General features: G+C 32.0%; 1 protein-coding gene across 1 annotated transcript; it reads left to right on the top strand.

Moving 5' to 3' along the window:
• Positions 1-10,189: 10,189 nt before the first annotated feature.
• LOC140008792 (uncharacterized) lies at positions 10,190-11,159 on the top strand. The gene is made up of 2 exons (XM_072053670.1): positions 10,190-10,829; positions 10,951-11,159. Exons 1-2 carry the CDS (start codon positions 10,190-10,192, stop codon positions 11,157-11,159), a joined length of 849 nt encoding a protein of 282 aa, XP_071909771.1.
• The last annotated feature ends 539 nt before the right edge of the window (positions 11,160-11,698 follow it).

Genomic DNA, 11,698 nt, shown 5'->3' with positions numbered 1-11,698 from the left:
TCGCTATTCAAACTGTGAAACTTGGTAACAATTATACTTTGAAATACCATTTGAGTCGAAGAAACGAAAAAAACATCTTTCTATTTGTCGTAAATTTCATTTTTCTAAAGGTACAAGTTTCGACCGGATTCTAACTTATAAACCTCTATTAAAGAAGATTTGAATACCTTTAATGATCCAAGTTAGTTTCATCCTCAACCCTTACTCAAGTCGCGCGTACGTCTACCTAACTTTCGAGTGCAAATTTGGGTAGCACGCCCTTTGTATTTATCTATTTTTCAGCCATTTATGGTTTCATTATTTTCCTCAATCAGCCCCCAAAATCACACATAAATAATCTCATTACAATATCTGTTCAATAAACTCAATGTCATATAATTACAAAACCAAACTAGAAAAGTGACCGGAAATAAGGTTTAAGACATAAAACAAAAAAAACAGGTTCGACGTCTCTTAACCCATTGGTCACAACCGAAGCTACGCTTATCGGATTGGGGTAACATTTATACCATTTTGAAGCTAAGCCAAAGGGCTATAACTTTGATGAAGACAACTCAACCTAGTTCATAGTGTAGGTTAAATTTATAAATTACTGAACCAGAATTTCAACATCAGGCTGATTAACAGCACTGTGTTCAAATGACAATAACTCAGGCCACAAAGTCCGATTGAGACGTTTTTAGATGCGTTGGAAAGCTAAAACATAGAATTACAACTTTTGTGTTTTGGTCAAATACTAATTTAATACAGATCAAGGTGAAAAAATGAGGCCATAATGATAAAATGTCAAAACTGTCCACAGAACTCTACCTATGGCAGTCAAAGGTATTTTCATTATTTTACATGATACAGTGCTCTGATTGAGTTGAAATTTTACAGGCAGCTATAAAACATCATTTCCTACAAATTTCATGTTTTAAACTAAACCCAATTCAGCCTCTAACATGGTCGTCCAACACTGGTCAGAACAGAGCAGAAACTGCCTTCAAGTCTGGAATTTAGTTTATTCAAGAGATAACTTCACATTTCTAGCTTAATTCGCTACTTCAACTTACTAGACAAGATTATAGACATCATATACCATCTAAACAACAAAAAATACAGTTGAACAACTCATCGCTAACTCAAGAACATGCACCATCTATCCAAACCACTGAAATAACTATCATTTGGCACAAGTATAAGTTGTTATCCAACTTAATCAAGTTTAAGTAAAAGATAAAGAAAGACAGCCACGTACCTTCCAAAAACTCCTTGTAGGTGTGGAATCAAACACTTTCCTCCCACCACACACAACTACCCAAGCACTCAAATGAAGGTTTAATCGGTTTGGATTCGGTGATTTTGCTCAAATGAAGATGACTCAAGGTGAAATTTGGTGGTTGCTCACTTGGTTTCTTTCTCTCTTTTCCCTCTCTATGTCTCGGCCACAATGGAACTTAGAAGACAGAATTTGAGCTCCAAGAAAGGTATAAGAAGCTTGGTCTTAGTTTGGGTTAAAGATGCATGGATTGCTTTCACTTGTCACCACCAATTTATATCTCAATTTTTTTTTCTTTTCTCTTGGTTTTTTGAAGTCAAAAATTTTGGCCAGCTTAATCTGTTTTAGAGCTGATATTTTGCACTAATGACAAAGAGATTAAGTTAAGAAAGTAGTGATTCATTCGGTAGTGAACGGTACCCGTCGGTTCACACCGTTTTTCCTTAACTCACACGTACTAGGGTTTTTAGTTATAATTCATTAACTTATTATTCTTATTTCTAATTACCCATTTAATATCATCTAAAATTCACTCTTAATCACTCTCTTAATCACCAAATTGAATACACACTTCGTACCGATTACTCACACTACAAAAAGACGTAAAAATCCTAATTTACGATAACAAGAAAACAAAAGGAAAACCCTTGATTCTATGTTTGTAATCCTAACTTATTGTGAGGTGAATTAGTAGTAAGGCTATTTTAACATAATAAATTTCAAATAAAAGGAAATTTTTAAGAAAAATATAAAGGATTTTACAAGTCCTCACATAGAGAGCTTTGAAAAATCTTTTCAATTCTTGCGGACGTCCGGTACTTCCGATACTTACGTACGGTGATGATGTTCTTCGTCCGATATGATCTTTCTGTGTCTTCCTTGTCTATCGGACGTCCGGTATTGCCATTGTGAGCGTCCGACAGCTTTCGACTCCTTTTTTCTTCTTTCAATTGCTTTTTGAATCAAATTTCTTCAGAGTTGAAAAGCTTTCTTATTGAAAAAATATTAGTATTATCCAATTGTTTTATAAGTATCAAAAAATCGGGATCAAGATCATAACTTACTATAGTAATTTTAGAAAAAATGTTGGTGTTTGTAATAAATACTCAAAATATCCTCTATTTTCCCAAAAACCATCTTTCCCCCTCTACCACCACCTGCCACCCACCATTGGCAACCTCCTCCACTCACCATTGGTACCTACCTCCACCACCAATTCCCTATTTAACATATTCTTTTTTTTGTGTTTTTCTAAACTTTGTGGGTGTTTTTGAATGTTACTGTAGATGGTGTTTTGAACAAACTTTGTTTTCTAAAACAAGAAAAAAATAGACCATCTAAACATTTATCAATTTTTTGTTTGTGTTTCCAAACGCCAATACTTGCAACTATTGTGATCAATTTTTTGGTTTCATATGGTTTTAATAGTATGGGAGGTAAAGTTAAGTATATTTTTTAAATGTTAAATCAAATTGTAGGTTATGGGATTTTTTTCTTTAGTTTTAAATTTGATCGCTTTACTTTGGAGGTTGAATACAGATTTAACTATAAACTTTTTCCTTCAAAAATTTGACACTATTCAATTCAAATTTATGTTAAAAATAACTAAACCATAAAATTTTCTTGTTGGAAATTTGGTATTATTCAATTCAAATATATGTTAAAAACAACTAAATATAGTGCTTTTATATTTTGAAAATGCAAAGTTAAAGCTAAGTATATTTTTGCAAGTGTAAAACCATATGTAATGCCTTTACTGGGTTGGTCTAATAAATTTTTGAATTGAAATCACGGATTCAACATGTCTAACCCAAAATTACTACTAGACCAATGGGCCCGTGCATATATTTCATTCTTTTTTCTTTCCCACTTTTGATGTGGAACTTGGGGGTCTCATGTTCACCCCTCTTCGATCTTTGCATGCTCGTAAAACCTTATCACAATCCAAAATATCTACTTAATTATGCATGGACTCTAGCGGTACGTGTTCTAGAGATAGCTCTAGTCCAACATAGCATTTAGTCCTACAAGTTCTAAAGGTGACCACCATCGATAGTGACATCCATCGAATGTGGCACTTAGCCATTCATAGGACTTAACTCCTTGCACTTTCTTAGCGGTGGCTTGTATTGGCTATATAGGTCGCTATAGTCCAATGTGAATCTTTGCATCCTTGCAAAGCCTTATCACCATGTGCACTCAATTGTGCAAAGACTCTAATGGTGGCTTGTATGGGTTCTAAAGGTAGCTCTAGTCCGATGTGACACTTAGTCCTGTAAGTTCCAGAAGTCCCCGTCAAATATAGCATCCATCGAACGTGGCACTTAGCCCTTTATAGTACTTAACGCCTTGCTCTTCTTTAGTAGTAGCTTGTATGGGTTCTAGAGGTGACTCTAGTCCAACATGACACTCAGTCTTACAAGTTCTTGAGGTGACCTCCATCGAACATTGCGCTTAACCCTTCATAGGACTTAACTACTTGCGCTTCTTTGCATAGTTGGAAGTGTAATCCAACTTGGACCAAGCTCAAGCACTAGCTTAATAGATCCTAGCATATATTTCATTCTTTTTTCTTTCCCAATTCTGATGTGGGACTTGGGGGTTTCACATGATACCTCTTAAGTAAGGTCTCAAATTTGAATCTTATTGATGGAGAAAATTATGTTGGGAGAGCCAAGAGGTATGATAGTGCTTGACTCTGAATTATTCGTGGCCCAATGTGGTTATTGAACATGGAGAAGTTTACACCAATAAAAAAGTGTAAAGCCAAATTGTTGGTTATGTGAAATTTTTAGTTTGCTTCAAATTTTTCCTCTTCTGTTTTGAGGTCGAATATGGATTCAATTACAAAATTTTTCCTTGAAAATTTGAAACCATCAAGTTCTAAATTAATATGAAAAATAACTAAACTTGGTGTTTTATGCTTTTGTTTTAATCCATTTTTAAGTTTGAATTTCACTTACCAAATTTATTTTATGATAGTGTAAAATTGACATGTTTATATTATATTTTAATAAAATACTTGAGAAGTCAAGACTCTAAGACCAATAGGGATGGTAGTTATGTTGATCACAATTACTACTATTTAAAAAAGACTAACACAGTCACACGCACACACATACACACACTTATATGTATGCATATTATTAGAAAATTGACTTAATTTCTTTTAGACATATTTATTATTTTTTGTGCAAATAATTACTTTTCTAATTGGTTTTAGGTATTTGCAGTGGTAGCCAAGAAACTTTCAATTTGTATGAGTTTAGGAATTAGAAATTATTTACTATTTTATATGAGAATAGAAATTAGTGTTGGTTTCCTATTGTTATTTGGTTTTTTGGCCATATAATGTTCTTTATAAATAGATAAGTTAGCATATTACAAAGGGACACACAAGGGTAACATGTAACCTTATACATGGGGTGAGAGCATTTTTGGGAGATAAGAAATGGTATATAGGGGTTGAAATTGGGTTTAATATGCATTTTCGTATAGGATTTTTCTCTCATAATAAAAAATGTGTTTCTCTCCATAGACGTAGATTTAATGTTTCTCTCCATAGACGTACTTAACGATGGAGTCAAAGTGTCATTTATCTTTCATGTTTGTGGCTTATCTATTATTCAATTATTATATTTTTGATATCTCAATAGTTGTTTGTTCCGCTCTTGGATCCCAACAAGTAGTATCGGAGTCTTTGGTTGCGAGACTGAGTTACTCATTAGTAAGTGGATTCTTCTCAGAATTGAGCCTAGTAAAAATTCTCTTTTTGGTGGTGGACCGAAGTGCCAAGGAGTTTGACTGGTGTTGGATCAAGGTTGGTGTGGGTCTTAAATCTAGCTTGAATGTTGAAGAAAAGTGGATTCATGATTGGAAGAAAAGATGACCTTAAGTGTTAAGGTAGATTTTGCGTTGAGTATTAAAATGAGATCGAAAAAGAGCTTATAAACTTGAGATTAATGTGAGAGGTTACTCATAAAAAAGGAGATTATTATATTCATGAGTAAAGAATTATATCCCACATTGGTTCGGGAGATGAAAAAAGAGCGGTTAATATATAAGTAAGGGTATGAGACCTAATAGTTTAACCTTTTGGGTCAGAGTTGAATTCCTGACTTATATATTAGATTTTTTAATGGGCTCTTTCGATCTTTTTATCCCCAACAAATGGTATCAGAACTTGACTGCGAGACTGGACAGTTCACGAGTAATTGAATCCCAACAAACTAGTATCAGAGCAAGACTCATGGTTAAATTCTAGTTGATTATTGAAATCAAGTGGGTTGGTAGTTGTTACCAATTGAACAATTTAATGGTTGATATCCTTATTTCATTGGTTTGGCAAGAAGCATTGAAGGTGAAGAATGAGAAGTCGAAAAGCATTGAGATATTTGATAGGGTGAATTTAGGCAAGTGATTCAAGAGTCAAGAAAAAGGTGAAATCTAATGTTGATTTTGGATATGAATCGATAGAGACTTTCTCACAACTTCTTCGGTTGATACTTCATCCTAATTATTTGTTAGATTCGGATTATGTTCTTTAGGTGGTGTGGCATATGTCCTAAAGAAACAAAAAAAAAAATCTAATTTTCAAATGTCAGAAGACTCTGATGGCTATGAGTTTTAAGTTGCATGTGGGGTTCTGAAAAAAAGTATGGTGATTTTATCATTTGGTTGCTTCAACGGTTAGAAATAGAGCTCACAGAAGAGGGTCCCTAGTTGCAATTGGTAGTGAGAAAAAATCCTGCGAAGGGAGATGGTGAATTGAGGTACCTTCTTGCGAGTCAACAGGAAGTTAGACTCGGTGTAACTACACATATTCATTTACGACTGAATCAATTTGATGTTGAAACTATATTGATTCGAATTTGTAGTTTGGTACCACATCATTTGGTAGTTAAAGGTAAATGGTTGTTAAAAGAAATATTTGCCAAAGTGGAGATTTGTTAGGAAATTAGTTTAATTTCTCTTAGACATGTTTCTTGTTTTATGTGGAAATAACTAGTTTTCTAATTGGTTTCAGTGACTTGAAGTAATAGTGAAGAAATTTCCTATTTGTATGAGTCTAGAAATTAGAAGTAATTTACTATTCTGTATGAGAATAGGAATTAGTGTTGATTTCCTATTGTTATTTGGTTCTTAACCAAATAATGTTATCTATAAATAGGTAGGTTAGTAAACTACAAAGGAGCATATAAGGGCGACATGTAGGCTTATACATGGGATAAGAGAGAGTTCTTGGAAAATGAGAAATAGTATAAAAGGATTAAAATTGGGTTCAATATGTATTCTTGTATATAGTTTTCCTCTCATAATAAATAATAAATTTTTTTCGTGGACGTAGATTTAATGATGGAGTTGAATCATGTTAAATCTTTTGTATTATTTATCTTTTATACTTGTGGCTTACTTGTCATTAAATTATTGTATTCTTGATGTTTTAATAGTCATTTGCTTCGTGTTTGGATCCTAACACGTATGTATGTAATTCTTGTGAGCATATAAGAGCAAACTACAGATGTTTGATATTATAATATATTTTACATAAAAATTGTGATAGTGCTTTATTCTAATTGGTGAGGAAAATAGAAAGAGGGAGAAGAAGGAGAAAAGGCAATGGAGGAGGGTCTGAGGGATAGAGGTGGGGAGCTACCTAAGAGTTTAGAAGAATAGGAAGGGGAAATTGGGTGGTAAAGACAGGAAGATAAAAGTGAAGGAATGGGGACGGAAGGAAGGTTGGGGAGAGGTGAGAAGGGTAAAAGAGGGAAGGTGCGCTATAAAGATTGGTAGGAAGAAGGGAAAAAAGAGAATGAGTTTGTAAGAATGATTAGGAGATTGGTCCCATGGTAGGAGGATGGAAGCTGATAGGAAGCAATGGTTGGCTAGCTAGTAGGAAAGGAAGGAAAGGATGTTGGTTTTGAATAACTCTAAAAACTCTAAAAAAAACTTCATGCAAAGATTTTTTTAAACAAGTGAAATCTAAATTAAAGTTTTTCTAAAACACCTAATCCAAATACACTCAATGAGATATAACACGATGCAAGAAAGAAGTTTTTAAAAAAAAAAAAAAAGATCAAGAGAAATTAAAACAGGTAAACTATGTTCTTATATTAGTAAATTTGAATTTCATTTGAAAAAAAAAATTATTAGGCTACAATTTTGTCAATTTTGTATTATGGCATGTAATTTAAGGTTTTAGTGGAAGACTCTCTCATAACCTTCAGTTAATTAATTTTACTATGTTGAACCTTCCTTTGCAACTGCAACAATTACTTTTCATGGAGAACATAACCTATATGATAGCCATTAATAATTTCATATAATATGAGAGAACTTTCATTTGCAATCGTGCATTTCTTTTAAGCACTTCACTATTTAGGTTTTCATTTTGTACAAATAATTTTGTAATAAAACTAAGGAAATGTTATTTGGACTCTCATTTTGTGTTAATCATACTCTCACTATCATTTTAATCATATAGTTTTTATTTATTATACTACATAATAAAACAAATGATGGGAGTGCAAAAAACAAAAAATGAAGTGCAAATAACATATAGAAATTTGCAAGCATTTAGGGTATACTATTCCTTTTTTTTTTTCCCTTTTTCATTTCTTGTTTGGTTTTGATGATGTATTTTGGGGGCCTTTAACGAGAAGAAATATCACCATTAAAAAAGAAACAATAGGTTGACAATTGACGAGAAACCAATGCGTTTTAAAATTACTAGTGAGACGGCCTGCGCGATGTGCAGGAGGGCAATATTTCCCGTGTTAAGTTGCTTAATTTTTAGTCGTAATATATTTCTTATAATGTAGAGAGTCATATAATTGTTATAAGTTTGGCTTGAATTATAAAATAATAGGGTGGTAAATTGGTAGAGTGAATATAATGTTAATAGTTTGTGTAGTATGGAAGATATTTTGTAATATAATGGTTAATAAAGTACTATAATTGAGACAATGTAGTGTCGACATTTTGTGTGGTATGATTTGTATAAATTATGTGACATAGGTGAGATAATTATAAAGATACCCATCTATTTTTATGTATATCGCTATTAATCACTAAGTTCCATAAATATATGCCTATTTCCTTTTTTTGTACAAATTAAAATATTTAATCAATATTATCACAACAATTATTTTTCTTTCATATATTTGTAAAATGCTTCTCACTAATATTAGATCATTTAATCCACATTAAGATCCATGTATTATACATTGTTTTTGAAATTTACAGTTCTTTAATTTTTTTTAATGTAAGAAATGATCTAATTAATGTTGCATGTTTGACTAAAAGAATAATAAAAAAAATAGCATACAACATTGCTTTTCAATTTATAGCCATTATGAAAAATGAATATGCTAAAAATTTTATAATAATTATATATACATTAAATATGGATATCTATCTAACAATATAAAAGTGAGATTTGCCCTATGAACAGTATTTTTTTGTCAAGCAGTTATCCTGCAATTGTTATTAGATATCCGAGCTATTAGTAAATAACAAACTAATTATTCTTTTTTATAGAATGAAAATAATAAGAATAAAAACAAGGGCATTAAAAGTTTGTAATAATTATATAGAGTAAATATGGATATATAGACTAATATATCTTTATAATTGTATGTTTTAAAAAGTAGTAGGATTAGAAACAATTTTTAGTCCAAACCCTTGACACCTTAACCGATTTTGGTTATTTGTGATAACAAAATGTTGGACTTCGCTTTCTCTCTCTCTATTTTTTTTTTCTCTTTTACTGCTGTTCAATTTTTAGGAATCGTGCAGTCAAAAGCTACTGATGAACATGCTAAACAACCACTGTATTTAACAATTTTACAGAACACTATTTTATTTCATTTTTTTGCAAACAATGTTATTTCATGTCACAGTAACAAAATCCATTTTTTAAAGTCACCGATGCCAATAATAATTTATTAATTATTTCCTCAATACTTGTGTATTTATAGAACACTTAACAATTTTATTTCATGTTAAGCCAACAATAATTTATTAATTACTTCCTCAATAATTGTGCATTTGCAGAATACTTCAAAAGCAAATAATTAACCACAAAATTAACTTTCTACTCAAAATACAAGACTAACTTTTAAATTATGTTTAAAAAGTAAAAAAAAATATCACTAAATTCAACATTCCAACTTAAAGAGCCTAAATAAAAAGGTAAATAATAACATTAAATCACATAAATATATTCATTATATAGTTAGATGTAAAGAATGTAGGCAGCAAAGAATATAAAAGGCATCCGATATTTAGTAAAATAAAAGAATATAAATAAGCATGAATAAAAGTAAAAATTGGAAAAATTTAACAAGCGTCATGATTAAGAGGAAGGAAAATATGGGAATTTTCATCTCTGTAATAGGTTTCCAAATGACATAAACAAATCAAAAGTTGTTATGAAATAAGGATAAAGATGTGGATGTCCATTGATATTCTCAAGTAGATAGATACTTGTATTCTCCCTAGATTCATTGGTACTTTGGATGAATCCATTTATGGATGTACTTGATGTACTAAATTCATGTATTTGTATATAATAGGGTTCATGTACCTTGATCTTGGATCACCTATATATAAGGGTGAATTCTACTTCATTTGTAACCCTGAAATCTGGAAGTACTTTGATCACTAAAAGATAATAATTTTATATCTCTCTCCTCTTCTCGCTTTATTATTCCAATTCCCACTTTTGATAGTTTATTTTATTAGTTTCACAACACGTTATCAGCACGAGCCTCTACCTTGAGCGAAGGAAAAACACGAATCTCTACTTTGAGCGAAAGAAATGCGCGAAGCAAAAGTTAAGCACAAGACATGTCAAGGTTCTGCCCAAACAACTTTTGACTACTTATCGAGGTAAAATTCTTTCCTACGAATCTATTGCATAGTCTTATGGCTAATCTTGCAAAACAAGAGTTCATACCTCTTGATATTTCTGGAAAAAATTATTTATTGTGGGTTTTAGATGTTGAAATTCATCTTGAGGCAATGGGTCTTGGTAATACTATTGTTAATGAGAATGATGTCTCAAACCAAGACCGTGCTAAGGCCATGATTTTCCTTCGTCGTCATTTAGATGAAGCATTAAAAATAGAGTATCTTACTGTTAAAGATCCTCTTGTCCTTTGGCAAGATTTGAAAGAAAGATTCAACCACCTGAAATTGGTCGTTCTTCCAAAAGCTCAATATGATTGGCTTCACTTACGGCTACAAGATTTCAAATCTGTCAACGAATATAATTCAGCCATGTTCAGAATTACTTCTCAATTATCATTGTGTGGTGAAAAAATCACTGATGAAGAAATGTTAGAGAAAACATTCTCTACTTTTCATGTCTCTAATATGCTCCTGCAGCAGCAATATAGAGAGAAAGGATTTAAGAAGTATTCTGAACTTATTGCATGTCTTCTGTGGCCAACTAGTGCAAGTCCATTTCCTGAAGCAAATGGGGCTCAATTTCAAAATTTTGGTCGAGGTCGTGGACGTGGCTGTGGAAGAGACCGTGGACGTGATCGTAGTAGATTTGTGCCCCGTAAAAATTATAACCGTGGCAAGCAACAAAATATTTTTCAAAAAAGGGAAAATAACTACGATTCGAAAAATGGCGAAAAGAAAAGTTTATGAAGAAAAATGCTCTCGGTGTGGTATGGAAGGTCACTGGTCCCGTATCTGTCGTACGGCTGAGCATTTTGTTGACCTCTATCAAGCATCATTGAAAAAGAAAGACAAAGGTGTTGAGACAAATTTTATTGATCAAAAGAATGATTATGATAATGGTGATGATGCTGATATGACACGCCTCAATATAACTGATTTCTTTGAACATCCTGAAGATGTCAACAAATATCCCATAATTGTTTAGATGTTTTTATGATGCTTTATATATTTCATGTAATTTTCTTTTCCTTCATTATTTATCTTCGCATCTTTATTAATGTTTAGCTTTTGTTTGAATTTTTCTTCTTGAAGAAGAAATGAATGCCGAATATTTGGGATCAAATAATAGTGATGATAATATTTGTCTCGTTGATAGTGCTTCTACGCACACCATATTGAAAAATAAAAAAATATTTTTCTTGTTTAACAATGGGAGAGACAAATATTAATACCATCTGTGGTAGTACAAAATTAATTGAGAGCTCTGGAAGAGCCACTCTATTTCTCCCTGAAGGAACTAGAATTGTCATAAATAATGCACTACTCTCTCCCAAGTCTCGGAGAGACTTATTGAGTTTCAAAGATATCCGCGATAATGGATATCGCATCGAAACAATAAATGAGACAAATGTTGAATTTTTATTAATTACAAATACCATTTTTGGGGGAAAATGTGTATTAGAAAAATTATCTTCTCTTTCTTCTGGCTTATATTATGCACAAATAAGTGCTATTGAAATTCAT

The sequence above is a fragment of the Coffea arabica genome, chromosome 6c (genome assembly GCF_036785885.1).
Source record: "Coffea arabica cultivar ET-39 chromosome 6c, Coffea Arabica ET-39 HiFi, whole genome shotgun sequence".
In the NCBI taxonomy this organism is placed as follows: Eukaryota; Viridiplantae; Streptophyta; class Magnoliopsida; order Gentianales; family Rubiaceae; genus Coffea; species Coffea arabica.
This window is presented reverse-complemented; position numbering and strand designations above follow the sequence as displayed.

Excerpts from the sequence above, each read along its gene's own strand:
- LOC140008792 (XM_072053670.1), top strand. The coding sequence starts at position 10,190 with ATGGCTAATCTTGCAAAACAAGAGTTCATACCTCTTGATATTTCTGGA. Across the intron at positions 10,830-10,950 it reads TCGTAGTAGATTTGTGCCCC|GTCACTGGTCCCGTATCTGT; the intron begins GTAAAAATTATA and ends GTGGTATGGAAG.